The sequence below is a fragment of the Nannospalax galili genome, unplaced genomic scaffold (assembly GCF_000622305.1).
Source record: "Nannospalax galili isolate Female #2095 unplaced genomic scaffold, S.galili_v1.0 scaffold604, whole genome shotgun sequence".
NCBI lineage: Eukaryota > Metazoa > Chordata > Mammalia > Rodentia > Spalacidae > Nannospalax > Nannospalax galili.
Genome location: NW_008350472.1, coordinates 308,389 through 327,490, shown reverse-complemented (window position 1 = coordinate 327,490; position 19,102 = coordinate 308,389). Strand labels below are relative to the sequence as shown.

Here is a 19,102-nt window from a genome sequence, read left to right as displayed (position 1 = left end):
TAAAATAAAATAAAATTTTAACAACAGCATTAATATTGGCTGGGAAAAAAAAAAACCCAAAAAATATTTTAAAAGAAAATAACCATGATATAATTGATTGCCAATTTTCAATATCATTTAATTTCAAGATATATGATTTTGGGGGCTAGGGAGATGTCTCAAGAGTTAAGAGCAATAGCTGCTCTTTCAGAGGATCTGGCTTTAGTTCCCAGCATCCATATGGCAGCTGACAACCACCTGTAACTCCAATTCCAAGAGAATCTAACACTCACTTCTGGCCTCTGAGGTCATTGCATGACATGGGTGCACTTACATACTTACATGCAGACAATACAATCACACATATAAAATAAAATAATGAAATATTTAAAAGATATATGATTTTCATCAATCAAGTTAAAACAAGACAAAACTTTCAATAAGAACACAATCTAGCCTTCATTCACAATCCACAGTTTGTTTGCCTTAGAATACGATCCTTCTATATTCGCAACAGAATCCCACTTTTGATGACAAAGTCTATGGATATTCTCTTTAGAAGTAAGGCTGAGGGGAAGGGAGGGGTAAACCAAGCCTTGTGATATTTAAAACTATTGTACAACCATCATTACCTGCCAAATGGATATATGAAGTGTGGATCCCTTAGTGATCTTAGAAATATGAACTGTTGTATAAATATACAATCTAATTCCACAAAATTAAATTGCCACTGAAAAGCTCTAGGATATACTCTCATAAAACCAATGTGTGAAATCAGAAGCTTGGTCATTTCAATCAATGCTGTCATCATGAATGCCTAAAATGACTGAATGAAATACATTTGTAAATTATCACAATGCCACCAAAGAGCTGCAAAGATCTCAAGGAATAAAAAGAAGAATCTCTAGAAGTGAGGGGTTCACAAAATGCTGTGGTCTAGGACTCAGCACCTATGCCCCAAATGTGAACATCCTGTTGAGTTTCCTGGGGGTTATGGAACCAAATACAAAAGCCCAGAGACCACCCAAATTGTAGGTTCTCACTCTCGCCACAAGTTCCCTGGGACTCAACGGGCTTCAGACCCAAGAAAAGCAACCCATGTAGTAGTTACAGCAGTTACTACTGCCTGAATATTATGTTATTGAGATTGACTGAAAGTGATCATAAACCTACAGTTCCCTTTGGTCAAGTCCACTTGGCATTTTTCAGAGACAGTATGGTGCAGTTAAGCTGTTCTAACGTGCAGGTCATTTTAGAAGCTGTCAGAGATATTTTCTGCTTTCTTTCTCTCTCTCTCTCTCTCTCTCTCTCTCTCTCACACACACACACACACACACACACATGCACACACACACACACAAACTTATGCACACCCATATGTACACACACACACACACTTGACTCACTTTTATTTGGTGCATTAATAACCATCACTAGAACTGGATCCCCTCTGGATCCTGTCTCTACTTTCTTCCTCTGGCCTTAGGTGTTGTCGAGGACTCTTTGCTTCTGCTACCATGAGCAGATCCCACAATCAATAGAGAGGAAGAACAAGGTATGATGATTGATGGTACTAATACCTTGACTAAATCTTGACACCTAGAATCCAAACCTTACCGTTCTTACTCTAGCAAGGCCTTTCAAAATTGAATCGTTACAAAGTAAATTCCATTCTCTATTTCCTAGAGTTCTGATAGGGAAGAAAACAGTTCCAGTAAATATAAGTGAGGTGGTCCCAAATAGTTCACCCTCTCCACATAAAAGTCAAGAAGAAGCCTGGAACTTCCGGATGCGGCAGGGAATCTGACAACTTCTAAACTGGCCTGCGGTTTCGACCAAGTTTTAGATGGGGAAGGTGGATCTTCCGCACATCAGTGAAAACCACTGTGATGGTTCAGGGTAACTTTTAGAACAATACTATACAATTCATCTTAGATATATGAGTAACAAAAGCAAAATCAAAGGAGTGCCACATCTGATGGCAAAGAGCAGGCTTGCTAGAGGAAGAAGTTTGAGTTCAAGTCTGGTCTGCTCCATTATTGATATATGTGACACTGAGAAACTGGTCTGAGAACATTTCTAATTTTGCTATACTATAAAATGACACAGAAAGTCTGGATAAAATTTGGGGCTGCGTGTTTACATGGACTTCTCAGTGGTGGTATATCCTAAAAGAAGTGAAGTTTACATAGAGGGTGTGAGGGTACAAGTGATTCCCACCCTATTACTACATTGGGGCAGAAGAGAAAGGGAAGACTGCTTCCCTGCTCAGACTCTGACGGCAGCCATGGTTTTAGAGAATCATGCAGGGCTTCAAAGGGATGCATGCAATCCCTTTACATCCTAATAGGATAAAGTTTATGCATAATTCTGTGTGACCCTTCAACTACTGACGTTCATACCATGTTATTGCTTGAGTTGCATGTTAAGCAAGCAAATTTTCAATGAACTCTCGCTGGCTGCACCACAGACGCAGATGTCAGGCGGACTCCTTCCTTCATAAGGTTCTCATTATTAGCTCAACCCGAGCTGAATATTTGACTGAAGGAAAAGACCATATCATTATTTTCAGATTTCATTCTATGACTTAACTCCGCTACATCTGCCAGCTTTAGAAACACCAAGTGCTTCTTGGCGCCAGCCTTGACGTTCTCCTCTGTGACTATTACCCCAAGTGTCTCAGCTTGAGGAAGCCTCCTCGCCATCAAAACAATTTAATAAAAACTGAAATTGTGATTAAGAGTTACTCATCAATTGACAGAGCATGCCATGCTCGTGCTATTTAAGAATTAGTCCCCACAATATTTTAGGACCAACAAATGGAATCTGCATCCATTAAGGGGTGAACTAAAAAGCCAGGAACTATTTTCATGATTTATAAAGTCTGTGTTATACTTGAAAACATATTTCTTTCATAGGTAAACTGGCATCTCTTTGGATAACTCAATCTACTTTAAATCTTTTCTAAGGCTCTGGGCAGCACAAAGGACATTCTAAAGATATTTAAATCCTCTATGCACCTTTGGACAATCTCTCAGCATAAGTATGATGGGATGCTATGACACTGGAGTACTTGTCAAGTGTAAGGCAGAATGTGAACATTCAGGTATTGATGCTAAAGCCATTTAGAATAATGTTACAGGTTACCCAAATTCTACACAAAAGAATATTTCATAAGCCCACTAAAACGTAAGGTAAAACAACAACAAAAAAGATGTAGCTGCTGCCACATGTCTGGACTTCATTGGTAATATAAGTCATCAAGCAGAACTTGAACTATCTTTGCTGATCATTAGAAAAATGCAAATTAGGGACTGGAGAGATGGCTTAGCATTTAAAAGTGCTTGCTGTTCTATCATGAGGACCAGGGTTCAGATCTCAGCACCTACATAGGGCATCACATAAACACCTATCACTCCAGCTCTAAGGGATCCGATGTCCTCTTCTGACTTCTATGTGCACCTCCACACATGTGCACACACAAAACACAGACACATAAATTCATGCACACGTATACACACATAAATACTAATTTTCCTACAGTAGAAGAACCCAGGGTTTATGTTATTGTTGCCCAAATATACATATGGAAAAAGCATGAAAGGCTTTACTCTTTGAGCATCTTACAGTCTTAGGCAGGACAGCCTAAGAGAACTTGCCCTATATCTCATCCAATCCTCTAAAAAACATTGCAGACAAATGGTCATTTGACTTCTTGAAAACTGTTCTCAGTTCACCACTACACACGGCAAGTTAGTTCACTAACTGCCATCTCTAATCCTGAGAACATTCTAAACCAAGTGGAACAAGCATTCTTGTAATTCTCAAACTGGATGACATTACTCTGGTTAAGGCATTTCATGTCTTAGGTTTACATCTGTGTTGTACCTGCCCATCAAACACTCTTGATTCAACCAATGAGTCCTCTTTTGGTGCCTATCTTCTCAGGGTATTTTCAGTAGTTGGGAGACCCACTTATCTGGTTCACACTAGCATATATTAGTACCTCTTTTAGGGTGATATGATCTAACTTATTACAGAGCTAGTGGAATCAATAAATATAAATAATAAGGGTCATTGGGGTTACATAGATCTTGAGAGTAGAGCCCTTATGAATGAGATTAGCAACTTTATGAACAAGACCCTTAAGAGCTCACTTGGCTTCTATCTATCACATAAGAATACAAGCAGAAAATGGCACTCTGAACCCCAGGACAGAGCACCCTAACCAAAGTTTAGCTATGCTGGTATCCTGATCTTGAACTTCCAACTTCCAGAACTGTAAGGAATAAATTTCTCTGATTTAAAAACCACCCAGTCTATGTCATTTTATTATAAACAAACTAACAGAATATAAATGATCTATGAGAATTAAACCTTTAACAAGATATAGGGAAGTAGGAAAAATCACATTAATAGCAATCTTACCAGAAAAAAGACATAAGATAAAGTATCACACTGCCTTAGGAAATATACTAACTACATAATACGGAAAAGCTTGAAATAATTTTCTAGCAAATATCATGCATTTCAGCCCAAATTTTAACATCAAGTGGCCAAATTTCTATTTTTTTACACTTACCATGTTGTATGTCTTTCATGTCTAAATGAAGACTAGACATTAAAATTCCTACTGCTTGTGATCTTTTGTTGCTCAGTAACTTGACAACCTAGTTATGAAAGAGGAAAATGAGAAACATTAAACTCTAATATGCTTCATAACATTTTTCAATCCTAAATAAAGAACAAATTAAGAGAAAACCTTATGTCATTCTTACACTATTGAAAATTGGGCTTTCCATGTTTGCAGACAGTTTGGGGGTTTCTACAACAAACCTTTAAAAATCCAGTATTTCCCACCCCCAGTATTCATCATTAGCCTCAAAGTTGTGTTTTTTTATCAGTCTTGTAAAATTTGATCTATTGAGAAATAAAATTTCTAAGCGTCTAGGAAATTATGGTTTCCAGAAAATTACAGTTACACATTTGATCAGATACAGACTGAGATTTTTTTTTAACATGAAGCTTTGAATGATTGATCCACAAGAGCAAAGTAAAAATATGCACAGAAAATCTACTAGATCAGATTAGTTGTATCATAGAATAGAAAGCATGCTTTCATTGGGTGGTATGGTCTTTAGGGTGAAGTTTATTTTGCTGGCAGTTCTTTTTATTCGGCATTTGACTCACATATGTTGGACAATTTTACAACTAATTAACAGAAGAATATAAGCATCCGATTAGAAAGAAAACATTGGCTGTTCTCAAAGTTTGGCTGTTCAGAAAGTCTGAAAGAATCCGTGCACATACCCCAACCAAGGTTCAAAAACCAGAGGTAAAAACCGTTAGAGTTTGGTCATGTTTGAACTCTCCGACAATCTATGCTGCATAGGAAACTTTTATCATAGCTCCTAATCCTTGAGGCTCAGTCAATTATGTTTACTCTCCTGATTTATTTTTAATCTGTTTAGAGAAATATTCAAGGAAAAGGAAAAAAAATTACAATCAAATTAATATAAAACAACATCTGCCTGAAGGGTTATCACCTTGGTGACCTTGTTTTCCTTTTGGTTTAAATTGAGCCAATCAGGAAACTAATAAAATAATCATATCCAGCTGTCACACAAGGTCACTGAATAAACAATATTAATAAAAGCAATATTGTTATTTCTCACCCCCTGGCAGGACAGAGGTGAGAAATAAAACTCTGAGAAGCACACTGTGGTCGAAAACAGTATCTCACAATAGATGTTGCATTCTCAGAGGGAAAACATGGCACATAGGATTTATTCTCAATTTTCTCTTTTAATAGTTTAAAATTTTCACTTGCAGAAACTAGTTTAAAACAAATATATGTCAATTACTTCGACAAACTGTTTCTGTGAATAGCATTGTCTTCTTTACAGCTAAGAAATGAAAAATTTGATACAAAAAAGTAGAATATTCTACTCTGAAAAACAATCTTCTAAGTTCAAATAAAGGCAACTGGGTACCACCTGTGCTCCCCCTACAGTTTCCCACTATCCTTAGGTCCTTCAGTGCAATGGCACAGTTGAATCCATGCATCATCTTCCTTCCTAGGCATGCTGACATGTAGATCACACTCTCACACCCTGCCCTTACCATGGTTTCTACTAATTCTTCTGTCCTTTTAAAATTCAGTTATTTGGATTTCACCTTAAAAGCTGCCATGGTCCTCAGCCCTGTTCAGTGTATCTCTTTTTGCCTTATCTTATGATCTCTAATTTCTGCTGTATGGCACACACACACCTGCCTCATTAACTCAGCAGTTTGCATATTTCCTGAAAGTTACCTCTTCTGAAATTACCCACAGCAATCTCTATTTGACATGTCTAAGACCAAATTCCTATCAATCACATTCCAAACCTTCAGTCAGTATCTCTTTTACGTCTTCTCTTGAAATAAGGGCACAGCTATTTTCTATCCATCTACCAATCTAGACTCCTCTCTTTCTTTCACCTGTACACTATGTTTGGAATCAAGCCACACAAGAACCACTCTTTGTATTCTTGGGAGCCATGCTTCCATCTCCAGCCCAGTGTTTACTCTATATTATATTTTGCATCAATCAAAGCTAAAGAGTTGTCATTGAGTCCCAGTCTAATGCAGTCAGAACTGAGTTCTTTAAAACAGTATCGTAATCATTCACCTTGAAGTTAAAAATGTAAGTTCCTGGGCCAAAACCTAAACCTACTCATCAGAAAATCTAAAAGAAGTATCAATTGACATTTTGAACATCTCTATGTGATTCTAGAATCACTGATGGATTTTCGTCCTTCCTTTCCATTCTCCTAACATATGTCCAAATAAAAATACTGTAAAAATACTGGTATCCGGGTTGGAGAGATGACTCAACAGTTGAGAGCACTGACTACCCCTGCAGAGGACCTGGATTCAGTATCCAGCATCCACATGGTGACTGCAGCCATCCATAGCTCCATTAACAGGGGATTTGACAGCCTCTTCTGACTTCTGTGGGCACTGAATGACATGACCAAGGTATATGTGGGAAATACACTCATACACATAATAAAATAAAATAAAAACCACATAAAATGCTGGTATCTGCATCTTGACCTTTAACCTTTTTTTGTAAAACTGAGTGGTGCATATTTAAGCATTAGTCTCTGAAAAGGTCATACATAAGGCTCCATAATTCCTTCTTGAAACGTGCTTTTTCTAGTATATTTCAAAAACACTTGATTACAAGCTGTAATTTATATTGTCCTACATAGGAGAGTAGAAATAATTTTCTGACATCTGCCAGGAAGCAAAGCATTCAGCAGTGAATGAAGTTCTATAAGAACAGATTTACCACAGTCCTTCAGTGTACCTCCACCTCTGTACTATGAATCACATCCATTTCTTCTTCTTCATCCAACACCCTGGATAAGAACTCAAAGCTCTCAAGCTATCAGAACCACTAGACAAAAGCAGAAAGTACAGAACTAGCATATTTGAAACCCTTATGATTAGAAGCAGAGCCTAAGGAGTTGATTTGAATATTCCTAAAGTCATATTAGATCAAATTAATTGTTATCTTTAGACTTCCCTGGTAGGCACAACCCTGCAAGGATTAGGAATCCAGACTCTGCAAGATGAAGCAGTGTACCTCGCCCTTCAATTGCACTGAATTGTCTGGGATCTTTATAAAATACAGGTTGAGCTGATTCACCCAATCCATCGAAATATTAATTCATATACTACACTGAGGAAGAAAACAGATACATTCATTATTGCATTTAATTGTACATGAGAATTACTGTTTTTTTCTCATGCAATTACAAAAAAATAAAAAAGAAATTCAGACACATATAAGCTGAGAGAAGTCTTCTGATGCTTGTAAAGGTTTTTTCCCTTCATATTATTTTCCTGGCATTTTATATGATCAGTGATTGACATACTTTCACCGGTGTAAGATATATGGATATTTTCATAAATATTCACATACATCATTAAATATTAATTTTAGTACTATTTCAATATCCCGTTAATATAGTTGGCTAGACACCAAATTTCTAATAATAGGAGCTGAGTATAGTTTATACTAATGCAATCAGTTAAGTATTCCAAAATTTAAAGGTAGGCACAAATTTGTACCAAAGTTAAAACTAGATGTTTTCACCATGACTGTTGTTCACCTTCAACCACCACTCTGTGAAAGTGACCAAGACAATGTCACTACTGTATCTTCCACCCACTGTCCATCTAAGCGGGGAAGGGAAGAAAGGGCAAATTGGAACACAGTCTGTTCATAGCGTGGCTCAGAGACTGTCTTCCACAAGCATGCAGAGTGAAGTAGAGCTGGGAAGCGATAATTTCCCTATTCTAACAGAGACCCCTGTAGGAGAGCTGCAAGTCTGGGTCTGAATACCAGATTCAACATTCTGCAAACCCTTGAGCACCTTAACCTGTTTGACCTTGTGCCCTGAACTGTAACATGGGGGATGTACACCATGGAGGGCCCCCATGAAGATGACTGGAGTCACAAAGCAGAAAGAGACTGGAAATGCAGAACACAGGATTCTGCCACACTCACTGCAAGCTGTGAGTCACTAAGACGCCTAAGGGAAAAACTAGGAATTTTATCATGATCTTATGGAGTAATGCTTGGCATCCGGAATCTAGACTGTATTCACTTGTTTAGAGGAGTGTTCTAATTTTATTTTTTCTAATACTTATATATGCATATAGATGTATACACACACACACACACACACACACATATATATACATATATATATATAAAACTTTATGAAAGTGTCAAAAGAGGTTGAGCTGAGTATTTAGAATCTTGTCCTCAGTCAGCTACCACAGCAGGACGGGCACTTACGCCAAGTGTTTCCCCAGCCACAAACGTTCAGGTTTTTAACCTCTGAACATTACTTGTCATATAACTGCTCACAAGTTTTCATTTCTGTTTTCTTACTGGTGCTGGGAACCAAACTCACACATGCCAAATCAAGTAATTTCAAATATAACCAAGAATTCTCAGGTGACTTTGAAAGCCAAGTACTATGGGAAGAACAGACAGGAAGACAGCTTCTTACTTCCTGTGCATTTTGCCTCAAAATCATGTTCAAAATAGCAAAACAGCATCAGACTAATGCATTATGAATGCCTATTAGGATTAGTACCTAACGTCCTTCACTAATAAATTAAAGAGAAACCTTTAATATGATCCTTAATGGGAGACCTGCAAGCAACAGACTAAAACCAGCATTAAGAAAAGAACACAAAAGCTTTCAGTCACTAAATCTCATCATCTAATACAGAACAAGTAGCTGCATGTGGTTAACTGGGTGCTGGTAATATGCACAAACCATAAGATTCTGGCTTTGTTTTATTTGGGAGGAGGGCCTTTTATGATGAGAATTTCAATGATCTCATTAATGTTTATATTGATGACACATTCAAATACCAACTCTGCATCCTATAATATGTTAACATTAATTTTTTGTACTTTTTCATAAACTTTAAAGTATCATTGCTAGAAAACTTAGTTATATACATATATCACATTCTATTTCTCTTAGGCAGTCTCTCTCTCTCTCTCTCTCTCTCTCTCTCTCTCTCCCTCTCTCTCAGTTACATTTGAATAAAAGAAGATAAAAATGACTTCTAAAGCCAACCATGATTATACATGTCTATAATCATAGGACTTGGGAAGTGGAGGCAGGAGGATCAGGAATTCATGAAACAAGATGTATCATCTGTAAAGCCTAAGATGCTATATCTATTTCAGATAGATAGCCTAAGCATTTACAAGTCACAAAAGGCCCCACAGGGACAGTGTAACAGATGCCAGAATCTGAGATCCCTGTTGAGTTAAGGAAGATTCTATTTGCTATCAAATTATGATGCCCCAGAGAATACAAACACCCCATACTCAAATCCTTTGATATTTTTTTTTTCAGTTTCTGCTTTTGTATTAAACAAATGAGCTTTACACTGTGTGCTAATTATACAAATAAATTAATAAACTAAGTGGAACTATTTATAGCGATTAGCATTATTTCTTTCACTGTTTACAGTGACCGTACCCAACCACTTTAAGATCAGTTTCAGCACAGACACAGTGGAGCACAAGTCATCCATCATAAAACCATTTTCAAATACAACCATGATTCAGGGTGTATTTCCACATTTTCAATAAAATCTCTTCTAAATTTTCCTTCTGCCACAGAGCAGGTTCCTCAGAGGATGCTCTAAGTAAAGCCAAACATGAGCAGGACACTAATCTTAAATATGTTCTTGTTGCTGTGTTTAAGTTTTTTCCTCTTATCTTGTCCTTAACTATTTTCCTTTCAATAAGTGTCATTTCTTCCACTTCTCTTGCTGGCTCAGTAAACAACAGCTTGTACAGGTCATTTGTTCATTTGTTTCTTCACTTCCTTTGTGCTGTGCTAGGGAATAAAATTCTGGGTCCTGTGTATGCACGTGATTTACCACTGAGCTACACAGCCAACCCACAGCATTTAGATTCTTTAAGTACTAATTCTTGTCTGTAGTTGTTAACCATGTATGCGATGGCATTTATACCTAGGCTGTCTCTTTGTTTTGTTTTGTTTTGTTGCTTTTTCCTTCAGTTCAATGGCTTTTGAATGACTCCACTTCTTGGTAATCTCATATCTAACTCACTATTCTTAGTCTCTACCTTCTAGAAGCTTCTATGTGGAGGTCTTCCTTCTTCCTTCAACTCAACTTGATAAAATTATAAGCAGATTCATTTTATAAATCAAAGGCTGATGTGAAAAGTACTACAGTTAAGAATGGGTCTCATTAAAACTTTCCCTTTTAGTCAGGGAACTTTGGGATTGAAAGTGAGTACTATGGCTGCTCAGCTAACAGGTTTTCCACAGCCTACTTTAAATTGATGAAGAGCCCTGTGTGCAAGTTGTAGGCAACGGAATGCAGACTATGACTTAGTTTTGCTTCACTGTAACAAATGCCAAAGATAATCAATTTATAAAGAGAAAAGATTTATTTTGCCACAGTTTTGGGGGTTATAGTCCATAGCCTATTCGAAATGTTAATGGAAAATTATACATCTCACAATGAGGCAAAAGAAATGAAGAGGGAGGACCTAGGGGGTCCCACGCTCACTTTGAAGGCACGCCCCAAATGACACAAAGACCTTCCAATGAGCCCCATCTCTTGAAGTATCCATAACCTCCTGGTAGTGCCATCATGTGGACCAAAACTATACATAGATCATTGGAGGGTATTTAACAACCACCTAGAGCACTGTAATAGCAGAGAACCTCTAAAGGAAATATTTTGATCTCTACTTCTAGGTTCCTTCTTGTCTCAGGTTCCAAATCGAAATTACAGAAACCACTAACCCTCTCGATCACACTCTACCCTGAGGCTGAAGTAATAAAAAGCTGGGACATGGGCTATGCGTAGCCTGACTTCTCTGTCACAACAGGAGCAGGCAAACAGTATTCTAATTGATATGGCTAATATGCATCAGGCAATGTCTACAGTTCATCGATGTCACAGGATGCAGAAACGAACATTCTTTGCCAAACCAGCAGTCTCACCATCCTGATGTCTCAATGATCCCACATCTCCAGTCATCTCAGCAGGAAAGTCTGACTCATTCTTTCTCGTCTCCCACACATCAAGCTCCACTGATGAGTCTTCATCTTTTCTTCTTTCCTTCACTACAGTCCTCCTCCCCAGTGCCCAGCATTTACAACCCCCTGTACATCCAGAGATACACACAGAGTGGCATTCAGCATTCAGAATGCCAGTTCCACAGTCAGAGCTACACTGCACTGCCTTCATCCTGTCGCTCCCTGTTGATAGGCAGTCTGTGGTCCCTTTTATATCTGCTCTGTTTTCCATGGGACAGTGGACAAACTGAATTCTCCCTGAATAGGAAACTTCAAGTCTAATTTGCCCAAGATACCTTTCCTAAACATTCCCAGCCTCCCACACAACTCAGAATGGCTGATTTATGAGCTTTCATTTTCTCAGATGATCTTATATTTTCCTACTAGAACATACACATGGTACAGTAATTGTTGGGGAAATTCTCTATAAGTATATGCACTGCAGGACAAAGACTATGCCATATTAAAACTTAGTATAATGACTGATATGATGCAGGCAGTACTGAATAAGGGGGACTTGCCTCTATTATGCCCATGTCACAAGTCCTCCCATCACCATGGAAACATGGCTTCTATTCTTGGCTAGACATCAGACAACCTATATATCATTTTTGTTGGGTTAACTTCTTTATGTCTTGTGTTGGGATTGAATCCATGCTGATGAAGCACTCTACCACTGGGCTATGAAAAAATAAATGTTTTTACTCTCCACTCTGGAAAGCTACTTTTCTTTAAACTATCCCTATTTCTTAAAATGCCATAGTTGATGCTCATGCAGATTTTTAAAATTTTCTTTATTTTCATTTTATGTGTATGGATGTCATGGCTGCATGTGTCTAAGTGCATCCATGTCATGCAGTGCCTGTGGAGGACAGAAGAAAGCATGGATCCCCTGGAACGGGAGTTACAGATGGTTGTTCACTACCTTGGTGTTGTTGGTATTCAAACCGGGTCTTCTTCAAGAGCAACCCGTGCTCTTAAACGCTGAGCCATCTCTCCAGCCCCTCATGCAGATTTTTGAACTACTGAAAAGGAAATCTTCAAGGAGTGGATGGGAGGTAATTGTACTACTAAACTCAAGTGAAGAACCAGAATATAACTTTTATCAGATTCTTACAATTGCATAGTAAAAATAGTATATGAAATATATTAAGTAACAAAATCACATTTGAATAACTATTTGACAAACCAAGAAGGACAGGTGCTACTCATTCAGAATTTTAAAAAGTATGTATCTGTATATGTTATATGGAAACTAGATAATTACGATGAGCTATCAAAGGTTTAAAGATAAGTATTCGATGCAGATAATTTGAAGTTTTTTGCAGTTTCTTACAACTGGCAAACTCACAAACTTAAAAAAGAAACTCAGTAATTACTCTCAATGTGAGCACTACGCCCAAACAAAAATTTTGTTCTCCAATTTCTAGTTACGGAAGAATTCTGCTCTCTTCTGAACAGCACCGTGTGGCCTCTCTGGAAACTGGATATTAGATTAGAGGGATAAGTAGCCAGATCCAATAAGGCAAATCCTTCTCAGAGTAGGTAAGATTAGAACAGTCAACCACAGAGACTGGGTAAGGATGAATTCCAGAGCAGAATTAAAGATGTAAAGATGACTGTTTCTCACACAGATATCTGAGCACACCATAGGCTGCCAAATGGTATACAATGCACGTGAACCCTGGCAGATGCTCAAAGCAACCAAAGGCACCTAATGAAAGATGCACAAAGAAGAATAAGGGCAAGCAGAGAACCAGTAATGGCAAACTGAGCAAGAGAGTATAGTTGTGAGGAAATGCAGAAATCAGTTCTCAGACTGATGATATCCAGTGATTTCATCTCTTTAGAAGTAGATAGTTTTCTGTCTTTAAATTAATAACTATATAACACAGGTCTTTGGCCTATAGATCCCAATTTTCCAATCTGCAGAAGTCAGTTAATAATCTGAGATAAACAAGGTAACATGTAAATATATTTTTAAGGTATAAAATTCCTTGTAAATGCCAGGTGTTGCAATTGCATTTAGCAATCCAAGATCTATGAGTCACACTTTATAATGCTGCAAAAGCACATGGGTTTATTCTAACATGAGGAACACCACACATGATACAAATTTATTAGGAATAAACACACAGAATTAAGACAGAGAACAACCCACACATTTTCTAACTCCTGACCTCCTAGAGACTGAAAAGTGTTTCTGTAAGGGTTATTTAACCATGGTGGGACCATTCTGAAATTCTCATTTGTATTTAGTTTTCTTACTTTGAAAATATAAATTTATCTCTCAATTTCTGACCCAGAGGGAATTGGTAAGCAAAAAATAGCTTTCTCAGAACTACCTCATATTATTTTATAAAACCATAGACATCTTAACCCTTAACTAGTCTAGACTCAAAGAAAGAATGCTTGCATAGGGAGTTTTGTAGAGGGAGAGGTTATCAGGCATTCTTTAATCTATCCCCACAACCAAAGAGGTGTGTACTCTTATTTACAAGATCACCTTTTCCTGCTAAGATCAGTGTTAAGCTCAGGGCAGGATGGCCAGCTTGCAAACAGCAAGCATCATTCAGACTCTGCATCCCACAGAGCTCACTGACACTAAGAATGCCTGGAAATGAGAGGTACTCACTATCTGATTGGCATCAGATAAGGGAGTGAAGGCAAAATCTCCAAAACAAAATGGCAGTTGGTGAAATGGCATGATACCTCTCACTGAGCAGGAATCTAGAAACCACCCTTAAAAATATTCTGCATTGCCACAATTTTTCTGCTTCTTAGGCCAGTCTCCAAAGCTGTCTCACACAGGTGTGAAGAAATGACACCAAACTCTGTAGGAATGACTTGTACAATATGGACATTATCTGGCCAAAAAACTTTTACCTAACCTTGCACCCCCAAAGTTACTGTTTATAATGTAAATAAGCTCAATGAACTATGTTTCCTCTTGTGACCTGGTCATATTTCCTTTATCCCTCAGGACTCTTCTTTGCTTTCCGCCCAAAGATAATGAATGAATGTATATAGGGATGCACAGAAGGCAGCAGGTTATGTCATTGAAAGCAATTAAAAAGAAGTGACAAGTCTGTTTGTAGTTCTGTTTATGATATTCTAAGCCTAGGGATCAAAGGGCAAGGGTCTCTGATAAGGGTGCGTCCTGACTTCTACTTCCTCATTTCACACTGGAGATAATGTTTCAATAAAGAATAAGCAAGGCCCTTGTTGAGGAGCAAAGTTCCGAGAGACATCTGAAGGTACTTAACAGTTTGGGTCTGTTCTTCACCTTATGAATGCTAAGAACCAGGCTGTTTCTTTACTAAGCATGGCAGTAATGTGGCTCAGAAATCCCACAAAACTTTTCCTAACCTACTTTCTAGTCTGAGCCAGTCTCAGAACAGGAAGATTGTCAGCCACGGCATTTGGAAAGTAACCAGAAAGAGCTTTCTATGTTCACATAGCTGTCAATCCATTCTGGCTATCCTGATATCTTGAAGATATTAGACTTGAGTTTACAAACCCATGTCTCTTGGTATTAATGGAATCTGAAGGTTATTCCTCAACTGAGGAGTCTGACTGATTCAACCACTGTTGGCATCATCTTGTAGTTTTTGCTTTTACTCTCCTTTGGTTGATGATTCAAAGGCTGGTTTTCTGGTTCTATATCCCTGGTTATACAAAACTAACTGAAAGCAAGAACTTCAAGTATGTTCAAATACCCATAGGGTAACTCCTACCCAACAAAACCACCACCCATTTGGCTTTTTCTGTATCTTGATAATGATTTTATCATCTACTATTCAAGCATAGACAGAAATAAAAGACAATTTTAAGAATATTGTATGTATAATGGCAGTGATTCAGAAAATGTTCAGGCTCACATGACCTTCAAGACTTTAAGAAAAACTCATTCCAGCAGAGATAATGCACTCCTCACAGCAGTATGAGATCAGCAATACACAGTTTGACTCTTTTCTAAGAAGGCTAGTTATTAGGGGTGATACAAGGCTCAGTGGTAAAACACTTGTTGACCATGTGACAGGTCTTGGTTCAATCCATAGCACAGGAAGTAAGATCATTGATTAATTAAGACTAGTTCATTAAGAGGAGCTGAGTCATAGGCATGTTCTGAATTAAGTCAAGATGAATAATTATACATTATCAGAGTATGGCCCAAGTAACATACTCAAAACATATCTGCAAAAATAATAACTAGCATGTATGGATTCACAGTAGTTGGTGCTCAGTGTGGGAAAAATATAAAGGACTCAAGACAATGGGGTTTGCTCTACCACCAAAGTCTGGCTCATAGTTCACCCGCTGAGCTCAGCTCATTCTGGATGCCTTCAGAGAACTTCACACACCACTTAAAGCATCCTAGACAGACAGCATAGCACAAGAACTTGCCAAACTAAAAGCCAAGTGAACATCTTTGGGCCTTTTATACTTTTCTTTAAAAGGGTAATTTTAAAATAACAAATTCCTCTTGTTTTATGTCAACCACTTTCTTAAACCAAACTAGAACATTTAGGATAATCTTGACCAGAAATAAGAAAACTAATTAACAAATAAAACAAAAGAAGGGTTCAAAGTGATTCTCAGACGATGAAGAAAAAGAAAATGACATTAGGTATGTATTTTAATAAAATATTTATTCTAATATGTTGCATTTTCAAAATTTACTTTTCATTTGAAAGGCATTATACTAACACAATAATAAGTTTAAACAAATATCTCAAGCCTTCTAAAATAAAATGCTTTTATAATTAAAACCAACAATGACAAATCCTCTTTCCTTTCTACTTTGAAAGAACAGTGGAAGCATACAAAATAGTTCAAAATCCTTGATATGAAACAATACACAATCTCTCTTTTATATTATTCTGCCAGACTAGCCTGCCTCATCATGTACAATATATGTAGGATATAATTTGGCCCTTCACCAATTCAAATATTCTAGCAATTAGAAAACTATGTTTCATCTCTCTGATTGCATGCAAGTCTGATGAACTACTCTGTCCCTGAAGAATTTCCTCTAAACTCTGGTTTGAGGTGTGTGTCCTTCCTAACATTTTCACATGGTTTCAGTGGTTTTGTTTGACTCAAAGAACCATTCCAGCCTAAGATTAAAGTATCAGAAAACAATTTTGTGGTAAGTACAAAAGCTCAATATTTAATGATTTTGCCAAAAACACTTGGCTATCAGGGCTGAGGGTGAGAAGCTCAGTGGTACGGCACATGTCTAGCATGTGCAACATCCTAAATATGACTGGCAAAATGAAATTTTTAAAAGAATAGATAAATAACATGGAATAATTAAATGAAAAATACTTGTAAATAAAACATCTCAAAATAAAGACATTGGCATCTCATTCTAAATTTCATTATTCCCTCAATGGGAGCTGGTAATAATTAGAACATAAAGTGATAAGAATAATGACAGACACCAAGGAATAAAGTATCATTTTGTGGGTGTTTGTGCTTTTACTACTAGTGTATAGCAGCTGTGCATTAAGGAAACATTATTTGGTGTACAAAGGGCTTCCCTTTCTTATTCTTGTCATCACTGTAAGAACCTAATGGAATAGGCACTGTTACCTACATATTTAAAAGCTGATGTGACACAATCAGGGTCACACATCTATTGTGTGCAGCAGCTATGACATGAACCCAGGTGCTCTGGCTGTAGTCTCCCCTTAACCAATCTCTTGAACTAGCTCTAAACTGCAGTATGGAGAGCATCCATTTGCCATGGAATTTAGCACATTATGCCTCATTTTCCCAGGTTCTCAGTGCCCTGTGTTTTCATAAATAATCAATATGGACACAAAACATAGGAAGAAATAAACAGAATCGTTTTCAAGTTGCCAGGAAAAAAAAAAATCGAAACTTAGACAATCCCATCCACTGAATATTCTGCTGGATACATTACTCAGTTTCAGAAAAACAGATTTAAAGAAAGAGTAGTTCATACTTTAGTAGCTCAGACTCAAGAAGAAGAAAAGCCAGTGATACATAGTTCTAAATAAGGAAAAGTTAAATGTTCAGGAAATGACCGATTCAGCTAGCATCACTTTATTGAACAGAATGGCACCAGTAAACTTAGCAAGGTTGTGGGCGGTTTCTCAGGCATTCTGCCCTCTCTTGTTCTTTAACTTTTTGCACAGCATTAATTTTGAGCGCTTTGATATGGAGAAGACTTGCTTTCTGGTCTTATCTACGGTTTTATGGAGCTTTTAGCACTGTGAAGAGGAAAGAGGAAAAACTGCATTGGATCCCATCCTTGAGGGAAGACAATTCAAGTTTTCTTACACATTCACAATTTTTACTTTTAGAAGTCACATAACACCTAAATAACTGGCTGATTTTCCAGTCCTCCAAGAGTTTAAAAGTAAAGGTGATGTACAGAATGGCTTGTCAGTAGGTTAAATTGTGGTGCCTAATTTTAGAGAATAAAAGTTTCTATGTGATTTTAAGACTTTATAAATCAGTGGTTTTCTTTCCAGTGGTGCTGTTTTTAGATATCACATTCTTCCTTCAATCATTCTATTTATGCTGGGTTTTATCTGATAGAGTTGGCAGGATAGGCTGACTAAACTTCAGTGGGTGAACTTGCACCGAGGAACATCTGGATACAAATGATGGACCAGAGAGGACTTAACACATATGAAAGAATGTCTGAAATATAGCAGAGGAGCTAAGGGGAGGCAGGGAGAGGGGGTCTAAATTTGATTAAGATGTATTATATGAAATGCACAAAACTCAATAAAATATCTTCAAAACTTATTTAAATAAAGTTATCATGTTGTATCAAGTAATTTTATCACATTCCCATCCAACAATAGCCAAGTCATTCATTACTTTATTTCTGAAGACATCTTCAATTTTCCTATTCCAAAGCCACAAACTAGTATTTTATTATTCAATGAACTGTTTTTGTAAAGTACCTACTGTTTAGAAATTGTACTCTTTAAAATATTGGAATTAAAGATGTACTATATTAATGTGATCAAAATTCTAGTATATAGTTCTTTAAGATTTACATATATGTCACTCAATTATTGTATAGAATATTATCAGCACCCATGAAGGCTCCATTAACACATACTTTCTATCAATACCTCCTCCCCAAAGTCTCAATCTGACTTCTGTTATCATAGAGTCCCTTTTTTCTATTCTTGAACTTCATATAAATGGAAATGTTCTGTTCATATCAGATTTTGTATATGAAATGTGTCTGTGTTGTTGATTATGCATAGGGTCTTAATATTGCTATGTACTATGACATTGAGTATCACAATTTAGTTTTCAACCAATATTGGTAGCTAGTTTGAAGGTTTTCAGTTTACAGTTATTATAAATAGTCCTATGAGCATTGTCATATACAGAGTTTTAAACACATATGAATGTTTTTTCTTTAAATAAATGCAGATAGAGCAAAGCAATTTCCATGACTAAAAAGTGGCCTGTTTAATATCTTC

The 19,102-nt window shown here is 37.1% G+C and overlaps 1 protein-coding gene across 1 annotated transcript in view; it reads right to left on the bottom strand.

The window, feature by feature from the left end:
- Fmn2 (formin 2) overlaps nucleotides 1–19,102 on the bottom strand; it is a 396,698-nt gene that overhangs the window by 236,252 nt on the left and 141,344 nt on the right. The window contains exon 8 of the mRNA XM_008847787.3: nucleotides 4,562–4,649. Coding sequence (XP_008846009.1) covers nucleotides 4,562–4,649 — 88 coding nt within the window. The remainder of the gene's footprint in view (nucleotides 1–4,561; nucleotides 4,650–19,102) is intronic.